Below are 24140 nucleotides of genomic sequence, written 5' to 3' on the forward strand. Positions count from 1 at the left end.
GACGACTTGGATCGCAGCATGCCCTTGCAAATGCATATCAAGCGAACGGGCAGACCAAGGAGGCCATCCAGCTGCTCGAGCACGTCGTCGCGATCGAAAAGACATCGCTCGCAGAGGATCATCCTCGACGACTTTTATCGCAGAATAACCTTGCAAATGCATATCAAGCGAACGGGCAGACCAAGGAGGCCATCCAGCTGCTCGAGCACGTCGTCGCCATCCAGAAGACGTCGCTCGCAGAGGCTCATCCTAGACGACTTGCATCGCAGCATGACCTTGCAAATGCATATCAAGCGAAAGGGCAGACCAAGGAGGCTATCCAGCTGCTCGAGCACGTCGTCGCGATCCGGAAGACATCGCTCGCAGAGGATCATCCTGATCGACTTGCATCGCAGCATGCCCTTGCAGGGCTGTGTCAAACGAATGCGCATTCCACCAAGCGGTACTATAAGCAACTCTTCTTTTGGCGAAAAGGAGTTTGATAGCTTACACTAATTGCACACATCGCGAGCAGCTCAATTTCGCCTGTCCGTAGAGATTCACGGCCGTCTACATAATTCGGAAGCATTGAAAACGGCGTAGCGTTGCTGTCGTGTATCCGTACTAGATGTAGTATAGCATTGACTATGGATTAATGCTGTACAAATTCAAGTCATGCTTCGTTAACAAAGGCGGATCTTTTGTGTTTCACATCCTTAGCGGTAGTCAGGGTGTGGACAACACCCAAAGGTGTGGCGTAGACAGCTTTGAGAAGGACGATGTCTCGGGAAGGTTCTGACTCTACAGCTATTATTTTCGTTCGAGCTTTCTGATGACTCTGCCTGCGGTCGGCAACAATGCTCGGGATCGCGCAAAATTGATCGTGTGAGTAACAGATTACGGACAGAGATGAGAGAAATATAGACAGATGTATTATGTTAAGGCAAGTTGTGATTTCGCAACACAGAGCGCAACCTCGGCATGGGAGATCCATGCCTTCCTTTGGAGCGAGTCCTCGCTCTTCATCGGCGGTCGCGGTTGGGAGATGAAAAACGGCGGCGAGGAGCCGGCCTAGGGGGCGAAGCTGATTCCTAGAGCGAGGACGCACGTAAGGAGGAGTTGTGGGAGACGGCAGCATACTAACCTTAGAAAAAGTCGATGCGCCGCCGTATCCATTCCCGCGGAGATCAAGTACAAGGTGGATCGATTACTACAATTTTGGCGTCAATACCATGTACAAGCGAGGGTCCGTTGACCTACGCTCTAGGCGTGCCCATGTGGAAGTAGAAATGTTGTTAACGATGGAATTGGTAAAGAGTATACTAAGGTTCGTGAAAGATTGTAGCCGTATTACCGGCAAAGTGTGCGAGGGTCGCTGCTGGTAGTTGTGAGGGCAACAGAGGCTCAGAAATGTCTTCGTTCACATTTTGAATGTCCATTTGCCCGCCTTTCTAGTAAATTTAGTAGCAACCGCGCTCGTCGGCTGGAAGAAGTCATCCACAGGCTCAGGCTCCTCCAGTCCCTCGCTTGCTTCTCGAGGCGGACAAGTCGTAGAGGTAGAGGAGGGGGAGTCGGATCTTCTTTTGCCGGCACCGCTAGAGCATACTTCTTGTCATTTTCCTTGCTCTTCTTCTTTTCCTTACTCTTGTTCTTAACCCTGCTCTTCTTCTTTTTCCTTCGAGGCTGCTGTGGCGATCGCAGCCTATAGGTCCGGCTGATTCGGTAAGATGAATCGACTGGAGACGCGTCGACTGCAACTGCCTGCTCCGGATGGGTGTCGTCGACTGGATGGCAGTCTTTGGAGGAGGCGGGTCATAGGCGGCGTGATGGCGGTGCCGTCGACACTGGCTCGCCATCTTTGGTGAATGTTATCGGCGGCGTGATGGCGGTGTCGTCGAAACCCTGAGAGCTTTGGGAAAGCCATCTGGTTGTTTCACGATTGATTCGTAAGGGGCGAGCATGTGATGACAGCCACGGTCATACCTTTTTGCGCTCTGCTCATCCGCCGGACCATACTTAGCACACACTTTCGCGACATCGCTAATATTGAAACCCGCAATCTTCGACCCGGCTAACATCCACTGGTCTATCTGCACATTGATTGCTTCCTATGCAACGCCGCACGTGGGACATTTGCGACTGAGTGCTTTACAGCTTTTCACGAACCTCTTCGATCGTGGACAATTGCGCCCGAAGATGATATTAAAGCATAGCAAGGAATGCTCCAATCCCCATCTTCAAGTCTTTCGAGGTAGGGTTTTGCGCTGTTCTTATGATTGTTGGCTTCCCTATTTATAAAGACTGTGAGCGACATCTTTACATGTTCCGTCAGCCAGACCTTGAGCGTCGCGATGATCTCGCGAGGGTGAGTATTGCCATCTGTAAACAAACCGGCAAGGCGCTTGAGCGCTCTTTTAGCACTGCTGATCTCAACAGCGGTAATCTTTGTGCCGATTGCATACGAGGGGGTCGACATATCTTGGCAAACATGCTGCTAGCGATGAAGCAATAGGCGACGCGCATTGTGCGTGATCGCTTTAGCGCTCAGCGCGATACTACTGAGGTCTGGAGAATGCGACTCTAGCAACAGCGGCAGGCGCGGTCGAGTGCATAGTGTCGGAAGCCAATACTCTCCGCAAATCGAGATTGTACCGATGTTAGGGTACAGAATTTGTCTTGCCCCGAAGCACGTGATCATGCTCTACACAATCCGCTTTGTGCTCTACTAACTTATACATAACGATCATGCATAACGATTATGCATAACGATCAGTAGAAGGCAGAAATGCGATCATCCTTCCTAGGAAATTTAACAACATTATAGTGTATTAGGAGTGCCGTACAGCGAATAGACTAGATAAGTCGCGTTCAAATCTGGTAGGGTCTCATGAAATAAACACTCTATATGCGCTACATCGCCCGATCTACTACCGTCGACCATCTTTCTATAAGACGTCTAAATCCTACATCGTTATTATTGTTTAGTTCATAACGGACAAGCTCTACAAGATAGATCCTCATCTACACGTAGATAGAGTAGTAAGGTTGATCGATTCGAACGTAACCTGGATTTGAGCTTTTATATAGTAGATGAAGGGGGTGGGGATGCCGAATTGCTTCTGAAGGGGTTCAAAGGATAACAGGACGTAGGGAAATTTCGGTTCAAGCACGCCTAGTCGAGCGAAAATTTGACAGAGCGAATCATTGATGATCATGAGCGGATCTCATGGTTCTGACGGCGGACTCTCTGTGGTCACCGATGCTGCGCAACCCGATCTGATCCCCTCGAAGACCATCGCCATCCTCGAGGATCATCTATTACATGACGTGAAAGGGTCCATCATAGCATTTGAGAAACAGGAGGCCAATCACTAGAAAACCAGCACGATACCGTTGCTCGAGAAACTCGAACAGGGGCAATAGAGCATCGCGTGTTATGCTTTCTACCTCATCTTCGGCGTGGATTGTGTACACTCTAAGAGGTTCATAAAGAGTTGTGCCGCACTTTTGGACAAATACACCTCCATCGATGTCGCAGGATAAAATCAACTCCCAAAGGATCACGCGGAAAGCCATCAGGGCAATGGTGGCCGGTTTCCAAGGTGGCGGACGTCGCCAAAGTGTGCGCAGAGTACGGTGCCACGTACGGTCCGCCCCTAAAGAGGTACATTCGACAGTTTCGTTACATATCCGTATTTTACTGATTCCTATGGACAGGATCAGGTCACCGTCACAGAGCTCCCAAGGTTCCGACTTGGAAAGATCTATCGAACACGGGCGACGCGCCCCCGAGCTGCATGCCGATGACCACGTAGACTTTATGGGCGAACCCGACCGGAGGGTTCTCCGAGCGACGGCGAGCATGATGTGCGGTTTACGACTGCGTATGCATCGCCGTCGCCTTTGCCTCGATACCTCGACACACTAACAGCGCACCGTCGGAAGCGACATTGTTCTCGCATCCCATCGGAGTCGGGCTCGCTAGGGATTCCCACGGGGTGTGACTTGCACAGCGGTGGACCGGTCGAGGTACAGGAACCAAGAGAGCATCCCCCCACCAGGACATTTGCGGACTGATTGAGGAGACTAGCCCGTTGCACGAACGCGTGAATTTGGACTTGCAGAATGTTCCAGTAGATCTTAGTCGACTCGCGCCTGGAAGATGGCTCAACGATTTCATCATCGTCGCCGCCCTGGATATGTTCAAGCCAGTGTCCAACTATGTGCTCGTTGCCGAATCCGGCGCCGTCCGTCTGGACCAATGCGATAAACATTCAATGACGAGTCGCTACCGCCCGCTCCTCCCAGCACTACACTAGTCAATACTCGTGCTAATGAACGTTAACAATTGCCATTGAATCATTGGTCACCTTGACCTGCAAAAGAGGACCATCGAGATATTCTATCCTATGCACGAGCCGTGCACCCGCATCACTGCTGAACTTGCTCTACGGAACTTCATCCTCGTTATAGACAAACAAAGGCGAACCATCGCCGACGGCCGGTCTCGCTGCGGCCAATGAGATGCCATCCATCACTCACGCAATTGACTCTTCCTTGTCAGAGACTTACATGCTCCACTCCTCGAACTCCAACACAAATCCCGAAAGGGTAATGCGACAGAATTCAGATTGGCGAGAGGGCGTACTGCGCATCGAGGGAGAGTAGAAGGTGAATATGGCGCGCGCCATCGAGCAAGTCGACTTCGTCCAGACATTCGTGTGGCCGACCGTCAACCGATGTATCGAGAAGACGCATGAAGAGGCATCAGAACAGGAGATGCTCAAGAACCTGAACGACGGTATTCTTAAGTTCCCGGTGGAGCTTTTCTCGGTGGAGGTGGGCGCCTCGTTGCGGAAGCATGCGAGAAGCTCAAGGGCGTCCTTGCCGGGGAGAGCGCCCGTGTCAACGAAATCACGGTCGTAAAACGAAAGATGTCTGGCCTAGAAGCAGTCAAGAACGCGATTCATTCCGATCGCTCGGCATTGCATCATTTGTAGCAGGAACACGCACGCGATCTCGCCGCCACCGTAGCGGGTCTCCAAACGTTGATCTCTATCGATCCTGACACCAGCTATTCATACTGATGATCCTAGATGATGGGGGAGGCTGCGTCTGCGCCGAGTGGTGTATCATGATGTGCTGTATGTTCGCGCGCTTTTTCATATATTCTATGCAGTAATGTCACCTTTTTCTGACGATGCGATGCACTTGTTGTTTGATCACATGGACAACGTCGTTTACATTCTCTCATCCACTGTCAAAGCTGGCCACCTCAATTGTGTTCAAAGGCATCAATATCAATGCCGCAGATAATATACGTCGACGCGCCCGTATCAGAGTCTCCCTTGATGGCATCGACACATGCTCTCCATCGTGACTGGTCCTGATCGAGCACACGTGTTAGAAACATCCACTTACTTTCATAGCGAGTCATTGGGCACATCGTATGAGCGAAATTCTTACTGAACTATGGACTACGTAAGCATATTGTACAGAACAAAGACGACGACAACATTTGCAACAATTAAATCTCAACATGTTGGATCCTTGATCTTGGTAGCGACTAGTGCGCCGTATGGTGACCTGCACGCACTGCACCCGTGTCAAAATCTATCATTCGCCTTCATCCCCCGTCTTATCCTTCTCGTCCTTCTTCTTACTGTTCTTCCTCTTCTTTCTCTTCCCATCCCTTATCGTCGTCGCTATGCTTCCTGTCTAATACTAAGGTCGCTTCTTGACAAATACTCCAACAGTACTAGAATACTGTTACGATCCCGTGACACTGCGCAGCAAGGACCTACTACGCAATGGTGTACATCACCTGCGGGCTGACCTGCCCGTCATGATGCATACCCCGACGCCCACAGCGCAACCCTAACAGGCGACGGAACAGACAGAACAACATTGTTCTGTCTACTCTGTTCTAACAGAACAAACATCACAGCACTGTTCTGTTGACGCTGTCCATAAAGGACATTTCTTATGTATACAGTAACACATATATAGGTACGACAAGCAGACTTTATGTCTGTATGTGTTGAACTCATGTTACTAACCTACCCATCGGGATGTAAAGCCCCTTCGGTGACATCCTACTGCACCACTCATTCTCAAGAAGCCCCTTTGGATAAACGGCCCTCTGACAGTCGACCCGTAATACTTTCAACACCCTCAAATATGAGTACCGCAGCGGAAACCCTGAAGGGGCCCCGAAGGGCAAACAGGCCCTCCCTCCAAGTCGGCTATGCAGGGACGAATGGACGTCGACTCGGACGACAGCGACGGTGCTTGTTTCTTTCTGCTCTCTACCCTTATCGGGAAGGGGCGAGCGTAATGCCCGGTTGATGCTGTCGGATTCGCCTTGTTTCCCACGTTGACGCCGCTGTTCCGTACCTCGCTCGGCTTCCTCGAGAAGGCGGTTATGTTCGACGACCTGCATCAGACGGCCGGCAAAGTCGCCGCTTACACCCGCGAGAAGATTGTCCGCATCACTGACGCCTTCCGAAGCTGGCCGCACCACGCCCTCTCCGCCACCGAGGCCGCGTGCCTGGGCGACGTGATCTTGGCGTGAGCCAGACACGGCGTGCTGGAGGCTATGCCAGAGGAGGAAGATGAGGAAGACTTCGGGGCGGAGTGAGCCGTGCAGAGCCGGGAAGTCGCGATGGCGGCTGACGTCGAAGTACGAGGATTGGGCGTGCCTCGTCGGCGGGAAGGATGTTCGGATATGTACGCTGTCGAGGAATCATTTCAGCATCATGTTCCCGCCGAAGGCGAGTAGTCCTCCAGCGATACTAGCTAGCATGTTATAATGACTTCCCTTCCTTTCATTGGCCATCTTTGGAGTACTGTTTCTTTGCGCCAGACATTTGTGCTTGCAACATCCAGAGCATACAACACACTACCCTCGGTAGCACTTCTGACGGTTAAACGCCTTCGGCTCCTCACAACGGAACACAACAACTGCGTGACCAGGTAAGCAACCTCAGCCTTTACGATGTCAAGAGTGAGTGATCATGCATACACTTGATACAATGCACACAACACAGAACACTCGGACGCACTTCTTACGATTAAATCACCGCTTCTGGCACATTCACAGTCGACTTGAATGATCTGCGTGATCAGGTTCGCAACAGGAGTCTTGACAATGTCAGGAGGGAGAGATTATACATGCACTTAACGCCTGTGCGATGACTCATCTAGATAAACATACATACTATCGGAAGAGGAGCTCAGGAGCGAATGGGTTCCCATCGTCACCTTTTGCTTCGACTTGGCTTTATAGGACGTCACTTTTTGCAATTTCTAATATATATTACTGTACATATATTCCCAACAAGATTTGCATCTATAGGCTTGTCTATTCATCTACCTTTCTATCTATTTATCCCGACTTTGGTTGTACGGTGGGCGGCCAGACGGGAAGACGGTTGTTTCGCGGACAGATGGGGCCCAGGGGGGCGAGTGTATGTGCATACTTGTACACATACTTGTCTACCTGGTGCGGGAATGGAAAGGCAGCAATACAAGCCAGACAAGTTTCCTGCGATGGCGTTGGCAGAGCTCGTCCACCGGGTCTTCGATGCGTTCGTTATTATTTACAGCTCTACTTTTTGCTCTTCCAAACAACACGTGGACTACCGGCGACGTCTCTCTGCCCTTGTGCCTGCGGTGACGGATCATCCCCCCCCCCAACGGTAGTGATCCTCGGTGGACATGTTATACTCCTGCGCCGTCGTCTGCTTGATGCTCTTCCACTCCAGACACTCCCCACTAACGATTGTTGACCAAGCTATAGCCAGGCTGGCGTCGACGGCTTGGGTCAGTGCATCGTTGACCGTCTGCGCGAGCAAGAGCTAGGGCTCGATGGGGCGAGGGGGGCGGGGAGGGGGGGTGCGCCGATGCTGCTGCTACTGCTGCCACTCGCGTCGGAGGTATGCTACTGCACGTCGCCCGGGATTGCGGCCAGCTGCGGGATTCGCTCCGCGACCAAGCGTTGCAACTGGTTCAGGAAGACGCTCTGGGCGACCGAGGTTAGAAAACCGCCGCCGAGTGAATGCCAAGATGATTTGAACCGTATCGACAGCGATGTCGACCGCTGGAATCACGGTCTGTACGGGGATGACGGGGTGCTAGAAGCCGAGGTCGATACCCGCGCTGTAGAGGATCTGGTAACCGATCGATTGCGCCGTTGTGGTATCGGGCTTGAGCGTAGTAATGGCGCCAACACCGGCGGCGCAGAAAATGGCCGCCGCCAAGTAGAAGGTTCCGGACTAAATCGGCGCAGTGTCACGGCCACCGCTCGCGATGGAGACGAAGATTATGGTGATGAGCATGGGATGTTGCTCATGGCGAATCAGGTCGCGGAGGTGCCGCGCACCAGTTGAAAGTAGATCGGGGGCGAGTAGATAATGAATGAGAATAAATCGCCTAGGGGAGCGAAGAAGGCGGTGCTGAGAAGCATGCTTTAGCGGATCAGATGCCGGGAAGGCGTGGCCTTCCGGCCGAGCTGGGACTGGAAGACGGCAAAGATGGAGGCAAAGATGGCTAGCAAGGCCACGGCGACGGTCAGGAGGAGGATGATGGGGTCGAGTCTCGAAAGGCAAGCGCGGCAAAGGCAGTAGTGACCGCTCCAAAGCAAAGATTGATTCAGAAGCACTACCGCTACACAACGTGAACGGTGAAGACGCCGCCGGGCCTACGATAGAAGCGATGCTTTACACGGAGCCTACGAGCATGCGGTATACAGGGACCCCTTTGCTAGCGGCACCATCTTCGCGGTGGTAAGAGACGAGCCCGCAAACGAGCCGGCTGCGCTGACGCTAGCCATCGCGCGGGCGACGATGAGCGCAGCGGAGGAATCCGCTAAGGCGGTGAGGAAGACGGCCTTGGTCGATAAGGTGGAATAGGGAAAGACTCACCCAGCGAGTCAAAATGCGCCATTACTGCCCACGGGTCGTGAGCAAGACCCGGCAGAACGGCGGTGATTCCTCGCCGATAGTTGAGGGCGTATCGCTATCGTGATACTCCGACTCGGGGGCGAGGGTTCTGGATTTTAGGGGTTGCAGAGGCGACAGGGTTTGTTGCGAGGTAGATCCCTCTCTATGGTTCGTATGGTGATGAGTTGGTGATGTACAGACTACGCGTATGTATTCAGTATTTACAGCATGTGTGGACCTGAAGATGTGCCGGTAAGAGCATTGACGAGATGAGGCACGCCGATGCGTTTGGTCCCGAGTGCACGCAGGAGTAGACTTCGTGTACCGTCCATATACATATACATGTACATATACAGGTAGTACGGTGTACACCAGGGTAGATTATCTTGAGGACCTTGCGAGGACTTCAAAGGTTCTCGGCATTATGAAGCGCGAGCCGTCCGCCTAGGTGCGTACCCATCCCATCAAGCGAGGGACCGTGATGCCGTCTTCCGTCGCCGCTGCCGTCGCCGCCTCTCCCGGTATTGGTGGCGGAGGAGGTGGCGGTGGTCAACGGCTCCGGAGCGTGACGTGCGCCTTGGGGACTTCGTCGTCGATGACGTGCGGAACAACATCGCAGGCGACTTCGGGGCTGGCGGGGTGGTGGGTGGGGACGGCCTCGAGGGCGACCGAGGGATGTCTTCGCCGCCGGACATTATGAAATCTTTCTCGCGGTCGAGGATCCGTATGGATCCGTCGGGGCACTGCGCGGCAAGGTCGCCAAAATAGAGAATGCCGCAGCGGAACAGCTTCGCGGTGGCTGCGGGGCCCTCCACTAGAACGGACAACGAGGTGAGGAAGCCGTGACCACGATGGGCCATTTGGCTGCACATCTCTACGGCCAGCAGGGCCTTCCATGCTGACAGTTGACCATTCGTGATGATGGGCCCATAAGTCTCGTTCATTCCAGAGACGTAGACAGTGGACAGGCGTGGTCTTGCTCGAAAGATCAACGCACGCTCCGCTCGATAGATGGGCACGGGGAAAGTCTCACGATTGGGTCGCGAGGCGCTCGTATCCGCGCACAACAATGTGTTCATGGTCGGGTCGGCGTTGTAAAGACTGATGAGTTCTGACTGAAGAAGCTGTCAGATGTGCTTGTGATCGATCTTCCGCAGGCAAAGATACGTGCCACGTACCGAGGTGGCAGCCTAGGGACTCGTTCACCTTGTAGCATGGAGCATCTGTTCACTAGCGATCAGCCATCTACCGGCCGATCCAGCCATGGCGCATTCTTGAGATATACCGGCAGTGTTTAGAGACATCTATAACACTCGGCGCCAGGCATAGTACTGCTGAGTTCGCCGTCAACGATGTTTGCCAGCGCGGCGGAGATAAGCAACGCGATGTGCGAGCTGCACATTTTTCGGACGTGCCGTCGTGTCAGCCCTTGACGCTGGTCCGCAGACCGCCGATGCGTTTGATCGTAGAATGTACTAGCGTCAGCGTCCTGGAGGAGCAGAATGTGGGTCATCCTGGCGGAAATCATGCAGAAGTGGGAGGAACTCTCGATCCACGATGATGTGAATTGTTGGTGGCTGGATGGACTCCAGGGGCTTCATAAGATGAGATATATATAGACCCATGCCTCCCCCTAAGTAGCCGAGGGAATCAATCAACTCTTCACCTGCACATTCAACAGATGACGCAATCGCCATTGGCATTAGCCAAGACGTAGTCGACATCGATACAGCTGCTCCAGCAAGGCGAGTGCTTGAGACCACAACACTTTCATAAGCACTGGTGGATCGATCCGTCCGCGGCCCCAGAGCCCTCAGAGCTACGCATCCAGGTCTCACGTTGCCGGAGGGTTGTGAGTCGTCGCACCGGCCTGCCAATCAACCAAGTCAGCGCACGGAAGTCGGTGCGAGAGCCTGCAAGCAACAAAATCGCTGATCTCAACACCGACCTCGTGTATGAGGACGACCCCCTGTCGACTGCGACAGCGGCGCTGTAGACGCTGGCTCGAAGCGACTCGCTCCAGCGCCACCAGCGCTTCGACCACACCGACCCCTTCAACTGCAGTAGTTGGAGCCTTAAAACCCCCAGAACTACGCCCACTTAGCCCCCTCGAGCTCCAGCGGACGTAAGTATGTAGAACACGCGCAAATCATGGGAGAATTTGCATTCAGTCACGCATAGATGTACGCGCGCGCGTACAGATACGCGGGCCGGCGCAGGTAGCCAGGTTTGACAGCAAATAGTGCTTGAAACGCGTACGCACCCCGAACGTCACCACGTTCGCCGCGGAGGTGCCGCCTTTCAAATTAAATAATTGGTGAAGGGAAGGGGCGAAAGGGGGTTGGACGGGGGACTCATTATCACGATGGACTCGATTCATTATCAAATCCCGAGGGTCTGCGCTTCATGCCAGCCATATATCTGCATAACTAGCTCTCCGGCATTTTGCTCTTCCGTAGGCGTCGTTGTTCGAGTCATGACGTTTGCTTTTGCTGCGATTTCCTACCGGCACAGGCTTGTCCCGATGCGAAACCTCCAAGCGCGCACTTTTGCGCGGTGGTAGAGGTCCTTGCACACGGGCCCTGTTCACTACCGGACGGTCAGCAGCTACCATTGGTCCAGGTTGTTCAGACAAGACACCTCCAGCATGCTACGGCGGATACGCACTCGACAGTGTTTGTCCGACTTCGAACCGCGCGCGGTCTTTCCTTGCCGCCCTCTTCGGACCGCCCTCTTCGAACCGCTCACCCGGGCGAGAACCCTCTGTGACATTTCGCTGCTGCGTTCCTCAACCCGCTCACTCGGGCTAATGGGCTCGCGCGCTAGCCAACGAGCCTGCTCTGGTCAAGCGGGCGCCTTCGTCGCCCGAGCGGGCGTGTCGGTCGAGTGGGAAATTGTTCATAATGGTTCAGCTTCTGGGCGCCTCTAATTATCCGGTTTGTGGGCCTTTACGCTCGCAGTTTCGTCGAAAATACAAAACGCGATCGCTTGAGTACATAGAGTAGGTGCAACGTGCGAAGCCGAAGAAAATCAACTCTACGTGCTCTTCATTCTTCGTATGCTATTATTGAATTGAACTTTCCCTTCTACACATTGTTTTATTGTCAGCTAAGGCAAATATGTCAGAGAGGATCCAAACTACTTTGCAGAATAGTAAATTTATTCTTGTTATTGTGAAGAGCGTCAGCGCGCGCTCGGAACTCGTGGATGAAAACGCTCAATAACATGTTCCAAATCCGCTGAGACGAGCGATCAGTTTTCGCAAGCGCCCGACTCAATACAGACATGGCGCACTGCCCGATGGTTTGCATCTTAGCGCTCTACGTTGTGAGCAGTAAGTCTGTTTACGGATTTTCTTATCCGAGCGCCGGACTCAGTCATAGCGCTAGGAGGTATGCCCAATGACATACGTTTACTTAGCGCTCTCTAACGCGGGGAACCCCAACGCGGTCCATACCCCAACGCGGTCTACAATTTTGAACACAACAACGCGTCAACTTCAACACGCAATAGCTACACCAAAACGCGTGCAATCGTCCCTAAAAGAGGGGAGTCTATTGCTTGCGATGTCAGCTGTCAGATCAGGTGCCAGCCGCTCCGTAGCAGCGGCAGCGAGAGACTATAAGGTCTCAAAAACGACGTTGCTCCGGAGACTCAAGGGAATCCCCTCTCGAGAAGATTGGAAGCTAGGGACTCTGAAGCTCAGTCCTATTGAAGAGAGTGTCCTTGTTCAAGACATTCTTCAGCTGGATTTACAAGGGTTATCGCCTACAATCGCCCTGATTGAAGCAATAGCAAACAGTATATACAAAGCCAAGGGTGTTGCAGCAGTCGGCCAGAACTAGACAAGGAAGTTTATCAAACGCTCTCCTATCCTTACAATCAAGCTTGGAAGGACCTATGAGTGTCAGAGAAGGCTCTGTAAGACGCCGGAAGTCATTAAAGCCTAGTTTGCCCTTGTCCGGAATACAATCAACAAGTATGGCGTCTTACACCAAGACGTGTACAACTTCGATGAGACCGGCTTCCAATTAGGACAGATCTCTGCTTCTAAGGTAGTGACTTCCATTGAGAAGCAGGGCCGGCCAAAACAAATAAAGCCTTCAGGAACAGAATGGGTTACCTTAGTCCAGGGGGCCTGTACAGATGGCTCGACTATACCACCATTTATGATCTTCAAAGGGAAAGAACTGAACCATACCTGGTTCTGTACTGATACACCATCATCCTGGGTGTTTAATACAAGCCTAACAGGCTGGACAAATGATCGGATTGGTCTACAGTGGATCCAGCACTTCGATAAGCACACAAAGTCAAAGACAGTTGGCAGCAAGAGGCTGCTGATTCTTGACAACCATGGAAGCCATACTACGCCAGAGTTCACTTTGTTCTGTAAGGAGAACAACATCATCCTCCTATAGATGCCGCCACACACCTCTCATATACTTCAGCCTCTTGATGTTGGTTGTTTTGGTCCATTAAAGCAGGCCTTCTCAAAGCGGACACAGAGCTTGATTCGTAACCATATCTTTCACGTCGACAAGGGCACGTTTATGGCGACCTTCCAGGCTGCGTACTTTGATACAATTACGTCAGACAACATCCAGGCTGGCTTCAGAGGCTCTGGCCTCCATCCATTCAACCCTGAGACTGTTTTATCTACGCTGGATCCAGTATTTCAATCTCCTCTCCGGCCAAGTTCACCGGGCTCATGGGGAACCAAGACCCCTAAGACTACACAGGAGGTTGATAAACAAGCGACACTGATCAAACAAAGGCTTAAAAGGCATCAAAGCAGTTCTCCAACGCCTATATATGAAGCGCTTGATCAGCTGACCAAGGGAGCTCAGATAATGGCTACTTCAGCTGCGATCCTTCAATCGCGTGTTGTGGCCCTAGAAGAAGCAAACAAGGCTATGCATATACGCAAATCAAGGAAGAGGAAGGCATTCACTACAGAGAATGCCTTGTCCTTTCCTGAAATGCAGTACGTTGTTGAACAAGAGGAGGTAGAAGCACAAATCCAGGAGGAGATGCCGAGGCCCGTGAAGCGTATTAGAAAGTGTAGCAAGTGTGGCCGTCCAGACCATAACGCAAGAACCTGTGTATCATAAGAGTTAGTATTGATCTACCATGTTTTTCAATTTGAAGGTATTTCAACAATAATTGGTAGAGCAATCAATTGTTGAATGCTATGCTCTTTGATGCCTTGGACCGCGTTGGGGTATGGACCGCGTTGGGGTTCCCCGCGTTAGTAACAGTGACTGTCGAGTGCGATCTGAATCGCGGACTCTCCGAATACAAATACAGCGATTAGGCATTGTTCAAGGACCCGCCAGGTCGCTCAACTTTTTTACTAGCATTCCCATTTATCGCTCAATATTTAGATTTGAAGAAAGTTGGAAAGTCGGCCAACCAGCCTGCTTTATTAGAGTCGCAAGTCGCTCAATCTTCGGTATCACTAAAAAAATCCGGAACTCTACGTATGTCTGAGGATGCAACTAATACGAGGTTTTGCTAATTTGTTTTTCAGTCTAATATGAGTCGCTACTTTTCGACTACTGCTCAAGCTTTTCTCAAGTTTATTTGGAAGGGAACGGAGCCAGTCACCAAGTACGAGGACTTGATCAAATCCAAGCTATCGGACAATTCAAAATTAGCACTGGCCGACACCGTTGAAATAGCGTAAGCAAAGATGAAGCAACGCTCCAATACAGACAGTGCTAATACATGGTAGCGGTCAACCGCATGTCTCATCTAAAGACCCCAAACTCCGCGTGTCTGGTCAGGTCTATAAGGGTAATGTGCGATTGACCTCTGTCCACGCTTACGATGATGGGACGGTAGAGTATTCCAAACAGAGTTACAATGAAGCTCAGAAGAAAGACTGAGTCTGAACATCATCTTTCAGTCATGGTGTCGATCAGTAAATGACTATGTACTTTATCGATCTTGCGAAAAGTCTGTGTACAACCATGGATCGTCCAAGAGTTCCTTTGCAGTACTCCTTTCATTCGGACGCCACCTGATCATTCTCTTTACAAACTTGATAAACATCTCCTTCTCCTCACCTCCTACAGAGCGGATGGCGCTCTCGAAATTGAATTGCTCATTAATGAGGCTCTTCTTTCGAAGGTCTCCTACTCAGATAAGTCAGACATCCATTCTTCGCTCGACGTAATCGTGTACATACCGTTGGTATTGTAGAACATCGATGTTCTTTGACCGGCGCCAAAATCTTTGGGTCTAGCGCCCAACAAGGCCGTAATTTGAGCCAGATGTAGATGCTCATCGTACTCATCAGTCTCCTTCGAATCGATCACATTGAAAAGTTTGTTGCCTTCTAGTAGGTCCCAAAGCTTGAAACGCGGAATTAGCGAGGAATAGCATATGATGAAACCCGAGATCGTACCATGACGCCAAGACTCCATATGTCTGCCGAGTATGTATAGCCGGCATCGAGTATAACTTCGGGAGCTCTGTAGACGTCTGCTTGAATGCAGCCAGAATGGGACAATTTTCCGGAAACAGAACGATCAAAGTCCACTATTTGCACGATACCAATTGGTACTGAAGGCTGTCCGTAATCGTTCCGCGAAAGATAGATCACACGGCCGTCAATATGCTTCTGTGGCAGAGGATTTTGATATTCGTCTTTAGCATCTCGCTCCAGAATTGTAGAGTCCTCGATTTTCACCATGATGTTATCCGGCTTCAGATCTGCCTCGCTGGTCAGTGACTTCATGTCCACAATATCAAGAAACTCGACTTGGTCTTTCATCGTACCAGTATGGATGATCTGACATTCGGTGTGTAGATAGTCAAGTCCGTGGAGAATCATTTGGAGCATGACTTTTAGAATTTCAGACGGTATGACACCGGTCGTAAATCTTCGTGCGTAAAGCCACAGAGGTTCGCGCATGGGCTCGAACACGAGGCAGATGTGTTCTCGGTCCACTCCACCAATGCTAAAGCTGTCTTCAAGCCTCCTTATGAAATTCCATCCTTCATGTCGGGGATTTGCTTTAGATATAAGTCTGAGCGTTGTGAGCTCGGGACAAGTATCATTCTCCTGTCTGTTTGAGGACACTTTGATAGCCACGAACCGCTCACTGTTCCACCGGTAGCTATAGAAGTTGTCAGCGCTGTCAAAGTGCTCGGAAAGGTACAAATTACCGCCAGAGGTCTCTGGCCAGCCAAACTGTTGAACTGGAACCATAACCAAGCTTAGTCGCTACCTGGTATCTCTCTTGTAAAACTTGACCAAGTTGCACAGGGTAAAAGTTTTCGGGTTGATAGTATGGCGTGTTTTCCTCTTCGATAGGCTGCAATGGATTGAGCCTTGATGCAATCGCGGCCGGCGCTGCCCAAGGCTGGTGGCAAACACTTATTGCCATTGAGGCTTTCAATTGTTTAGCAAGTGTAGTGTACATGTTCGTCATTGTGAGAATTTGAAAGCTGTTGGCAAACTCCAGCTTGGAGACAACGAGTTTCGCTAGTGTACTTTTGGATAGGATATATGCTCACGTGATCGGTGAGGAGCCTCGTCCTCCCAACACTATCCAACCGCTTCGCCGGAATATCTTCCGCCATAAAATGTCCAAGCGGTAATAGGCTACTCCTCATCCCCAGTTGCTTACATGTTCTACTATACGAAGGCGATGGGTAGCCAGGCCGTTGCCATCGCGGCGTATACCTCAAAGCTGATACTTGCAATTTCATCAAGCATTTTCGGGATGTCGTCAGCTTAGCGGGTGTTATTTTTCGATGGACAAATCAACACACCCGTCCGGCTCGGAACCGGTGATACGCGATCGATTTTCTCACATCGTACGGTAGCATATCCATCCCCACGAAGTAGACTGTGACATGTCTATTCACTACTTATGATACGAGATGAATCCTCGAATTTCGAGGCACCGATGTCGCCAAAGCACCGCCAACGTTGACCTTGCCCAAGTCCTCCACTGTTTACAAACACAGTCTTCACATCGAACTCGCATACATCGTTTATCGTATTCCACGGCCACCAACAGGACGCGGGCACTGTTTCCAACGTTCCATGGATGCCTGCCACGAACGAACAATCGTCTTGTCTGTAAGAGTCCTGGAATCTATACATGAATGCCCACCTGGGCAGGTGCCGAGAGAACTGGCGGGGCACGCGCGACTTCATTGCAGACTCGTTTCTGTGGCAACCGGCTTGAACCGAGGCATCTCGAAGCCCTCAGAATTTTGTAATCAGTACGCTTCTCAGACTAAGTTAACTTATGTGGTTTTCATGAAAACACATGGTCAACCCCTCGATCCATCGAATAATCGTTCATATCCACGAGGATTCAAAGCCTTCTACGAGCCCTACACCATGCGTAACTAGCAGATCGGCCGAACAAAGTCCAATCCCTCTCTCTGCCACGGATACGTTAATCTCAATTCGTCTTCTTTCACTCCCCGACGCCATCGCCAATCTCACTTTCCGGCCACAATCACCACCATCGCCACCACCGCCACCACCGCGCACGAAGACCAGGGTCACACTGGGGGCGATTCAGTGTTGCGCGACAAAGCCTGGCATCGGCGTAGGCTCCCGGCATCTATCCGAGAATTGTATCGAGGAGAGACGGTGAGCCACGTCGCCTGGTCTATATAGCAGAGAAGAGCATGGAATAAAGTAGATCAGCGAAGAGCGAAGTGGAGGTGGATCCGTGGTTCGGCATTGCAGGTCCACCATTTGGACGCGCCTTCAAGTATTCAGTTTTGCCTTCATGTACATACACACACACGCGCACACACCATAGCGTCAGAGTCTCAGATCCATCATCTCCCACTCATCGCGCGACATGACTTTTCCTCCTCGCAGGTCGTCCCGCCTAGTATCCCAGAAGTCTGCAATGGAGAATCGGATCGACTGTTGCGTTTCCGCGCACGCCGCTCCAAATTCAAACATAAGCAAAAGTCCTACAACCAGGCCATTGCCGTTCCTCATATCAAAGAAGTCTGAAGGCTTCAGGTATGTTCCCCCCCCCTCCAACGCCCGCTCCCACATTCCAAGATCAAGGACAAACGCAACAGTCCAAAGGGGTAGAGATGCGGCCGCAGCATCCTCCAAGTGTGAAACCCCCCGCTCGCCTGTTCCAATCTTTTTCCACGCCGAAGAAGTTCGTCATCTACAGCGGTCTGGGAGGCGGAAAGGCTGCACGAGCGAGTTTGTTGGGGCTGCCACTGGACCCACGGGCAGGCCGAATTGTCGAAATGGACACCCTTCTGCGGAGCCGCGCCCGCCGCTCCGGCTCGATTTCGAATGTTGGCAAGGGCTTTTGGGGAGAGTCGTTGAGAGCCATTCGATGGCCAATTTCCCTGGATCGTGGGCTCTTCTGCAAACAACCGCCGAGGCTTGAATTCGACGTCGGGACTAGTCGTTTATGAAAATTGCTGCGTGCAATTCGCGGGGCTTTCTCCGAATCCTTGGACTCGTAAGAGGGGGTAGGGCTATCTGATCACCTGGTCGGGGACCGACGGTGGATTTGAGCGGCGTGTTGCTCGCCATGACATGGCTTTTTGTTGCTTTTTACTTGTGAGAAGGGTGTGGTCGGAGGAGGAGCGTCGACAGTAGGAGAAGGCGTAGCACAGCGGGAGACACGGGGCCGGGAGAGAAGGGCGAGCGAAGAGGATTGAGGGTCGAAAGGCTGGCTGGCGGGAGTGAAGTCGGAATCGAGTCCCAAGCCCCTTGCACCCCCGTGCTGATGAGTCTCCCACTTGCTAGGGAACGAATTTGTTCCAGACGCCGCCGCCATTTCCTACGGAACCTGATCGGACCGGAGCTCGAGATGGATTCACGACCATCCGAGCGTCTTGGATGGGACTCCGACCCTTCTTCCGACCTTATGCTTGACCGAGTCGATGGGGAAGTATGGTGCGAGTGGGGCGACCATGGGCGCAGTCGCGACTCAAGTGGTAGATGATCTCCCTGATGAACTTTGGACCCACGAACAATCTGCCCGAGTGCTGCTTTGGCTCTCTCGCATCCGGCGAACGGACGATCGTCGCTTCACAGAGCTTCTCCCTTCGAATGCACGGCACTGTCGTAGCATGCGTCCCGGTGGTGGCAATGGAGCAACTCTATGCAGGAGCGGCCATCCTTCGAGAAGCCGCTGTCGTTGTGCAAGTGGCAGCGACCTCTGTAACGAAGTATTTCGAGGCGATTCTGCGGCGCCGGAGATCGCGCTGCGACATTCTTGAAAACGGCGAGAGATAGGAGAGTCGCGTCGGGCATTGCGGGATGTCCCTGATTCGCTCTGGGAATCTACTCGGAATCACGCCAGCCCTCTGGTATTGGTTGGTCCCCTGAGCGAGCTCAAGGTCGCGGTGATGACTGCTTCCGCCATCGTGCTGGGATTAAAGTGCTGATACAACGGGTCAAATACCTGCCCGAACCTTCCCTCGTCTTTGTCGGACCTCTCGCCCGTGCCCGCATGGCCGCTAATCGTGTCGTTCACATTGTCTACTCGTCTCCTTTCTCTTCTCGGTCTCCAAGATGTCCTTGGGGACAGGCCCGGGTCCGGCATTTCAATTTTCCATCCTAGCTGGCGGTCGGGCTCAGCAGAAACAGCAACTTGTTGGATCGGGGGAACCCCCTCTCCCATCCGGGAGGAGTTCACCGCCTTGACAACGCTGTCGAGGTAGAGATACTCGCAGACCTATCGCCGCGAATCCCCGGATCGTTGATCGCGACCACGTCCGCCAGCGCGCTTGGATCACTTCGAACATCAGCTCGTAGGGCAGTCCTTGAGTTGTGTGTGACCATTAGTATGCTCATAATCGATAACAAGACCACGGAGAGCTTCTCATTTTTCATTTGGAAAGTCCTCCAGATCTGGCTCTACATCCCCACGATCACGTTCAAGCACATGGAAATCGTTGACAGCGGACATGGCGAATCCCGGCGTTCACCAGGCTCTCGCGCGTCAAGAAGAAGGCAATGGAGAGGAGGACGAAGTCCTCAACGCTCATCACTTTGTGCTTGTGGCCGGACTGACAACTTGACCTTCTGGTGATCGTGAGTCGACTTTGCTGGATGTGTCGCTCACTTCGTTCACCCTACAAATAAAGTCCCTCCTTCAGAGGTCTTCAATTCTTGTTCACGCGGAGAGGAATTAGGGTTGATACTCATGCTGGAACACGGAAATCGAGGTCGTTCCGCCAGACTCACTGCATTCACGTATACAAACGTGAAGCAAATATCTCTACGCTCATCACCATCTCAAAGCTGATTCATGATGGATCGCATACGTCCAGCTAGCCTGGCCGTAGCATCTCGGCTGGTGCGCCGCCTAATTAGGACGTTTCATAGGAGGAATACAACACTCAAGCGATGACGGCCGCCCTCCACAAACAGCGGCACTAAGACCGGCTGCTATGACGAGACCCTCCAAAGCGCGTTTAGCAGCGAGTACCGCACAAGAAAAGCCACCGTCTTGAGCACAGCCAGAAGACCGAAGCATGTAAGCGTCGCTACGAGATCTAGTTGTAAAATAAACAAGCGGTCCATTGTCGCACATCGCAAATTCAATTCTCTGTTGGCCATTGACGACAACTAACAGATTATCTATCCTTGGGTGAATTATAGGCGTGATGGCCTCATACAACGTTCTCGGGCTCTGCGATAGCTGTGCCTATAGGTATTTCGTTCTCGGCGAGTGTAGGCGGCGCTTCTGCCTCAGAGTAATTAGCATTCCGCTAGAGTCGAGAAGCTCTAGGACCGACAGCGAAAGGGAGATGCTGGAAGCAGTAGCCGCATCAGTAGTAAAAGACATGCCGAGTCTCGCATCGTGACCCGAGCAGTAGGACCCTATTGAGATCGTAAACAATGTCGATGAGCTGAACATGATCAAGATCGATAGGCGCCCGGGATCACCCTTCAAGTAAAGCGTGTAGTGTGCGAGTTGAAGGGTCATCACCTGCCCCTATACGCTTCAACGACGACCGGGAGTAGTGAGGGTAGTCTGACTGCGGTGAAGCTTTGCCAGATAGGCCACAATGTCGAGGGACGTGGTTGGAAATATAGTAGACGTGTAAACCTTACTTCGACTAGGAGGTGGTGATGCCTTCATATTCATGTGTTCGCTCGCCGTGTACAATTCCGTAGAATTTCGTATACGATGTGTAAATTATGTATTGTGTACAGCCCTCGATAGAAGTAGTTTGGTACAGGACGATTTGGAGGCCAAAAGCGCAGGATACCGCTGTGGTACGGAAGTGCCTTAAGGTTAGAGTTGGGGTTGTAATTTTGGATTAGTGCCGTAGTATTGTTTCTGAAATTCCGAATGGCCATCATACTCCACCCGGTGAAACAGTATGAGGGACGACAGCCGATATCTCCGCCGTCATCTCCGGGCTTTCACATACTCAGTCACCAAGATCCAAAATTCTCTCGATATACGGACAGAATCATCTCCAATACGCTGCTCTAGAACCAAAGACGTCTCGTCGATTTGTGCATAGCCTGGTATTACTTGGAAGTGTCGCAATGGATAAGTGCTGTGCTCCGACATTTTCTCCCGGCCTACAGCTACCGCTAATATGCAGCCACTCCGAGGCGACCTGGGGGCGGCCTCTCCAGTACAAGTGTAGAAATTGCTTCAATTGGTCCATTTCGCTACTGCGTGCAAGGCTGCAAGCTGCGATGCTCCGGGAGGCCGATGCACTGCCACTTTGTAGAGATGGCATATGCACGATGCACCGTGAGCACCCCGCTCCTTCGAGTTCACTGTCTTCCCTGCTGATACAATTTACGGTCGTAGGTTGATGTTCACATGGCCTCTCCTCCCCGCCAGGTTGTAGCTCCATCAAAATGCAGACATCTGGTCACGATCGCGACGCGTACAGCGTCGGTATCATCTGCGCGCTCGCGACAGAAAAGGCAGCAGTCGAGGCGATGTTGGACGACGAGCACCCGAAACTCCAGCCTGCGCCTGGCGACGACAATGACTACATGTTCGGAACGATTGGCACACACAAAGTAGTCATCGCCTGCCTACCAGCAGGTATGACTGGGACTGTGAACGCAGCTGTGGTAGCAAAAGACATGATGCGCAGCTTTCCAATCCGCATCGGCTTGATGGTCGGGATAGCAGGCGGAGTGTGGAGCGAAGAGCGTGACGTGCGACTTGGCGATGTGATCGTGAGCCAGCCAAACGGTCAGCACGGTGGAGTAGTACAGTGGGACTTTGGCAAGATGGAGACCGGAGGCGTCTTTCGGCGGACGGGCACCCTGAACAAGCCACCGCGTTTACTGCTAAATGCAGTGCAAGGTCTTCAGTCGCGACACAAACGGAAAGGTAACGAGCTGCACGCCCACCTCGAGAAGATGCTACTCGAGAATCCGGCGATGGAAGAGTCGGGTTATGTGCATCAGGGTCGCCATAACGACGAACTGTTCGAAGCGAGCTACGACCACCAGCCCGGTCGGACATGTGGGCAGTGCGACCGCCTGCGTGTAGTACAGCGAGAGCAGCGCAAGAGTGATCGGCCAAAAATACACTACGGGAATATTGCATCAGGCGATAAGGTCATCAAGGACGGAGCTACACGCGATCGCATCGCGCGCGAGGAAGACGTCATTGCATTTGAGATGGAGGCGGCAGGTCTTATGGACTCCTACCCGTGCGTAGTAATTCGCGGAATCTGCGACTACTCTGATACCCACAAGAATAAGCGCTGGCAGGAGTACGCTGCAGCATCGGCGGCCGCCTATGCGAAAGAGCTGTTGCTATACATGCCAGCTGGCGACGTGGCGCAAATCCGAACGGCGAACGAGGCGACAGGTACGGCTACATGAAAGTGTATGTAATTAGCTTGTAAGTACTAATTTCGCTATTAGCGTCAGCTTCGCGACGGATCATTCACGTTCCGTTTCCCAAGAATCATGATTTCGTCGGCCGGCATATCGAACTCGCGACGCTCGAGCGGAGGCTCTTTGTCGACCGAGACTGCCAGACGATGGCTGTGTTTGGACTGGGAGGTATGGGAAAGACTCAAATTGTCCTCCGCCTCGCATATGACGTCGCGGAACAGCGGCCGGATACATCGATCTTCTGGATCCCTGCGCTTAGCACCGAGACCTTCTCCCGTGCCATGAAGGAGATGGCAGACTTACTCGGCATACGAGCAGCACCGGATGGGAACCCCGACAGCTTACCAATGCTGGTTAAGCAGCGGCTGAGCTCATCGCACGCGGGTAAATGGTTACTTGTTGTTGACAACGCTGACGATATGAAAATTGTTGATGGCTTACGCGAGTATTTACCGATTAGTGATACTGGAATGACAGTCTTTACCACTCGAACAGCCGATGTAGCACAGCGAGTCGCGCGTAGCAATGTACTCAAGATCGGGACACCAGACGAAGCCGAAGCGGGACAGCTTCTAAGGAAGGCACTTGCAAACCCGGAAGGCTTAGAGAACGACGCGACGAGCACGAACGAACTCCTCGTCGAGTTGGACCACCTCCCTCTTGCGATTACCCAAGCTGCAGCGTATCTCAACATCAACGACATGGCGATCTCCGAGTACGTCAGACTCCTGCGGGGTACCGCAGACGATGTCATATATCTCATGAGTGCGGAGATTGACGACAACACGCGGTACAAGCAGTCGGCGAGTGCTATAGCGACGACGTGGACCGTATCTTTTCAGCAGATCTTAAAGCAGGACAGTATTGCAGCAGAGCTCCTACAGTTTATATCGTGCATCGAGTGGAAGGCAATTCCGTACTCGATGTTGCCCGTAGTAAAGCCGGAAGCGCGGACGAGGACGGCCGTCGGCACACTCTGCTCCTACTCGTTTCTTAGCAGACGGGCAGATGGGACGACGTACGACATGCATCGGCTAGTGCACTTAGCGAGCCGGATCTGGCTACGGGAAGAAGGTCGCACAGCAGAGATCCAGGTAGAGGCGACCAAGCACGTCGCAAAGATATTCCCAACAGACGACTATACGAATCGATTTTTATGGCGGGCGTACATGCCGCATGCCGCGCAGACGCGAAGCTATTGGTTGAGTCAAAACACCACCGTTGACATAGCTAAAGATGGCGGAGAAGTAAGCGAGCTCAGCTATAAGGTAGGGAGATGTCTTCTCAAAGACGGACGGACGAGGGACAGCGTGCAGTGGCTGCAGGAAGCAGATGATAAAAGAAGCAAGCTTACGGAGGAGCATCCG

At 52.2% G+C, this 24140-nt stretch overlaps 11 protein-coding genes across 11 annotated transcripts in view; 6 read left to right on the plus strand and 5 right to left on the minus strand.

Annotated features, from left to right (window-relative positions):
* Window positions 1–482, plus strand: part of K489DRAFT_361472 (kinesin light chain) — a gene marked incomplete at both ends in the record, with an annotated part of 3719 nt that extends 3237 nt beyond the window's left edge. Inside the window, one exon of the mRNA XM_033602635.1 lies at window positions 18–482. Coding sequence (XP_033457072.1) covers window positions 18–482 — 465 coding nt within the window. The remainder of the gene's footprint in view (window positions 1–17) is intronic.
* An 85-nt stretch (window positions 483–567) lies between these two features.
* Window positions 568–1364, minus strand: K489DRAFT_45070 (uncharacterized protein). Its single transcript, XM_033608623.1, has 2 exons — window positions 1124–1364; window positions 568–1070 (listed from the first exon to the last, which is right to left on the minus strand). The coding sequence occupies exons 1-2, from the start codon at window positions 1153–1155 to the stop codon at window positions 653–655; spliced, it is 450 nt and encodes a 149-aa protein (XP_033457073.1). The 5' UTR covers window positions 1156–1364; the 3' UTR covers window positions 568–652.
* Window positions 1365–3048: 1684 nt separating this feature from the next.
* K489DRAFT_403428 (uncharacterized protein) lies at window positions 3049–4298 on the plus strand (the record flags this gene model as incomplete). Its single annotated transcript, XM_033607088.1, has 4 exons — window positions 3049–3314; window positions 3518–3643; window positions 3697–3863; window positions 4015–4298. Exons 1-4 carry the CDS (start codon window positions 3187–3189, stop codon window positions 4296–4298), a joined length of 705 nt encoding a protein of 234 aa, XP_033457074.1. The 5' UTR covers window positions 3049–3186.
* A 1727-nt stretch (window positions 4299–6025) lies between these two features.
* On the minus strand, window positions 6026–7236 carry K489DRAFT_403429 (uncharacterized protein; the record flags this gene model as incomplete). Its single annotated transcript, XM_033607089.1, has 3 exons — window positions 6026–6713; window positions 6882–6942; window positions 7200–7236. 3 exons carry the CDS (start codon window positions 7234–7236, stop codon window positions 6026–6028), a joined length of 786 nt encoding a protein of 261 aa, XP_033457075.1.
* Window positions 7237–7527: 291 nt separating this feature from the next.
* K489DRAFT_416370 (uncharacterized protein) lies at window positions 7528–8390 on the plus strand. The gene has a single exon (XM_033608182.1). The coding sequence runs from the start codon at window positions 7884–7886 to the stop codon at window positions 8367–8369; it is 486 nt and encodes a 161-aa protein (XP_033457076.1). The 5' UTR covers window positions 7528–7883; the 3' UTR covers window positions 8370–8390.
* Window positions 8391–9601: 1211 nt separating this feature from the next.
* On the minus strand, window positions 9602–9898 carry K489DRAFT_296875 (uncharacterized protein; the record flags this gene model as incomplete). Its single annotated transcript, XM_033600325.1, has 1 exon — window positions 9602–9898. A coding segment is annotated over one exon (297 nt), but the record flags the coding sequence as incomplete, so codon positions are not given.
* Window positions 9899–10332: 434 nt separating this feature from the next.
* K489DRAFT_45174 (uncharacterized protein) lies at window positions 10333–10677 on the minus strand. Its single transcript, XM_033608624.1, has one exon. It carries the CDS (start codon window positions 10643–10645, stop codon window positions 10403–10405), a length of 243 nt encoding a protein of 80 aa, XP_033457078.1. The 5' UTR covers window positions 10646–10677; the 3' UTR covers window positions 10333–10402.
* A 3783-nt stretch (window positions 10678–14460) lies between these two features.
* On the plus strand, window positions 14461–14812 carry K489DRAFT_412070 (uncharacterized protein; the record flags this gene model as incomplete). The annotated part of the gene is made up of 2 exons (XM_033607884.1): window positions 14461–14606; window positions 14659–14812. 2 exons carry the CDS (start codon window positions 14461–14463, stop codon window positions 14810–14812), a joined length of 300 nt encoding a protein of 99 aa, XP_033457079.1.
* On the minus strand, window positions 14789–16373 carry K489DRAFT_382801 (kinase-like protein). The gene is made up of 5 exons (XM_033605461.1): window positions 16098–16373; window positions 15708–16048; window positions 15334–15641; window positions 15115–15280; window positions 14789–15061 (listed from the first exon to the last, which is right to left on the minus strand). The coding sequence occupies exons 1-5, from the start codon at window positions 16361–16363 to the stop codon at window positions 14865–14867; spliced, it is 1278 nt and encodes a 425-aa protein (XP_033457080.1). The 5' UTR covers window positions 16364–16373; the 3' UTR covers window positions 14789–14864.
* Window positions 16374–17585: 1212 nt separating this feature from the next.
* Window positions 17586–18570, plus strand: K489DRAFT_45222 (uncharacterized protein). The gene has a single exon (XM_033608625.1). The coding sequence runs from the start codon at window positions 17762–17764 to the stop codon at window positions 18317–18319; it is 558 nt and encodes a 185-aa protein (XP_033457081.1). The 5' UTR covers window positions 17586–17761; the 3' UTR covers window positions 18320–18570.
* Window positions 18571–21341: 2771 nt separating this feature from the next.
* The window catches only part of K489DRAFT_403431 (TPR repeat protein), a 4808-nt gene continuing 2009 nt past the window's right edge, over window positions 21342–24140 (plus strand). Inside the window, exons 1-3 of the mRNA XM_033607090.1 lie at window positions 21342–21661; window positions 21722–22744; window positions 22801–24140. Coding sequence (XP_033457082.1) covers window positions 21772–22744; window positions 22801–24140 — 2313 coding nt within the window. The 5' untranslated portion in view covers window positions 21342–21661; window positions 21722–21771. The remainder of the gene's footprint in view (window positions 21662–21721; window positions 22745–22800) is intronic.

Source organism: Dissoconium aciculare (assembly GCF_010015565.1).
Source record: "Dissoconium aciculare CBS 342.82 unplaced genomic scaffold K489scaffold_11, whole genome shotgun sequence".
NCBI lineage: Eukaryota > Fungi > Ascomycota > Dothideomycetes > Mycosphaerellales > Dissoconiaceae > Dissoconium > Dissoconium aciculare.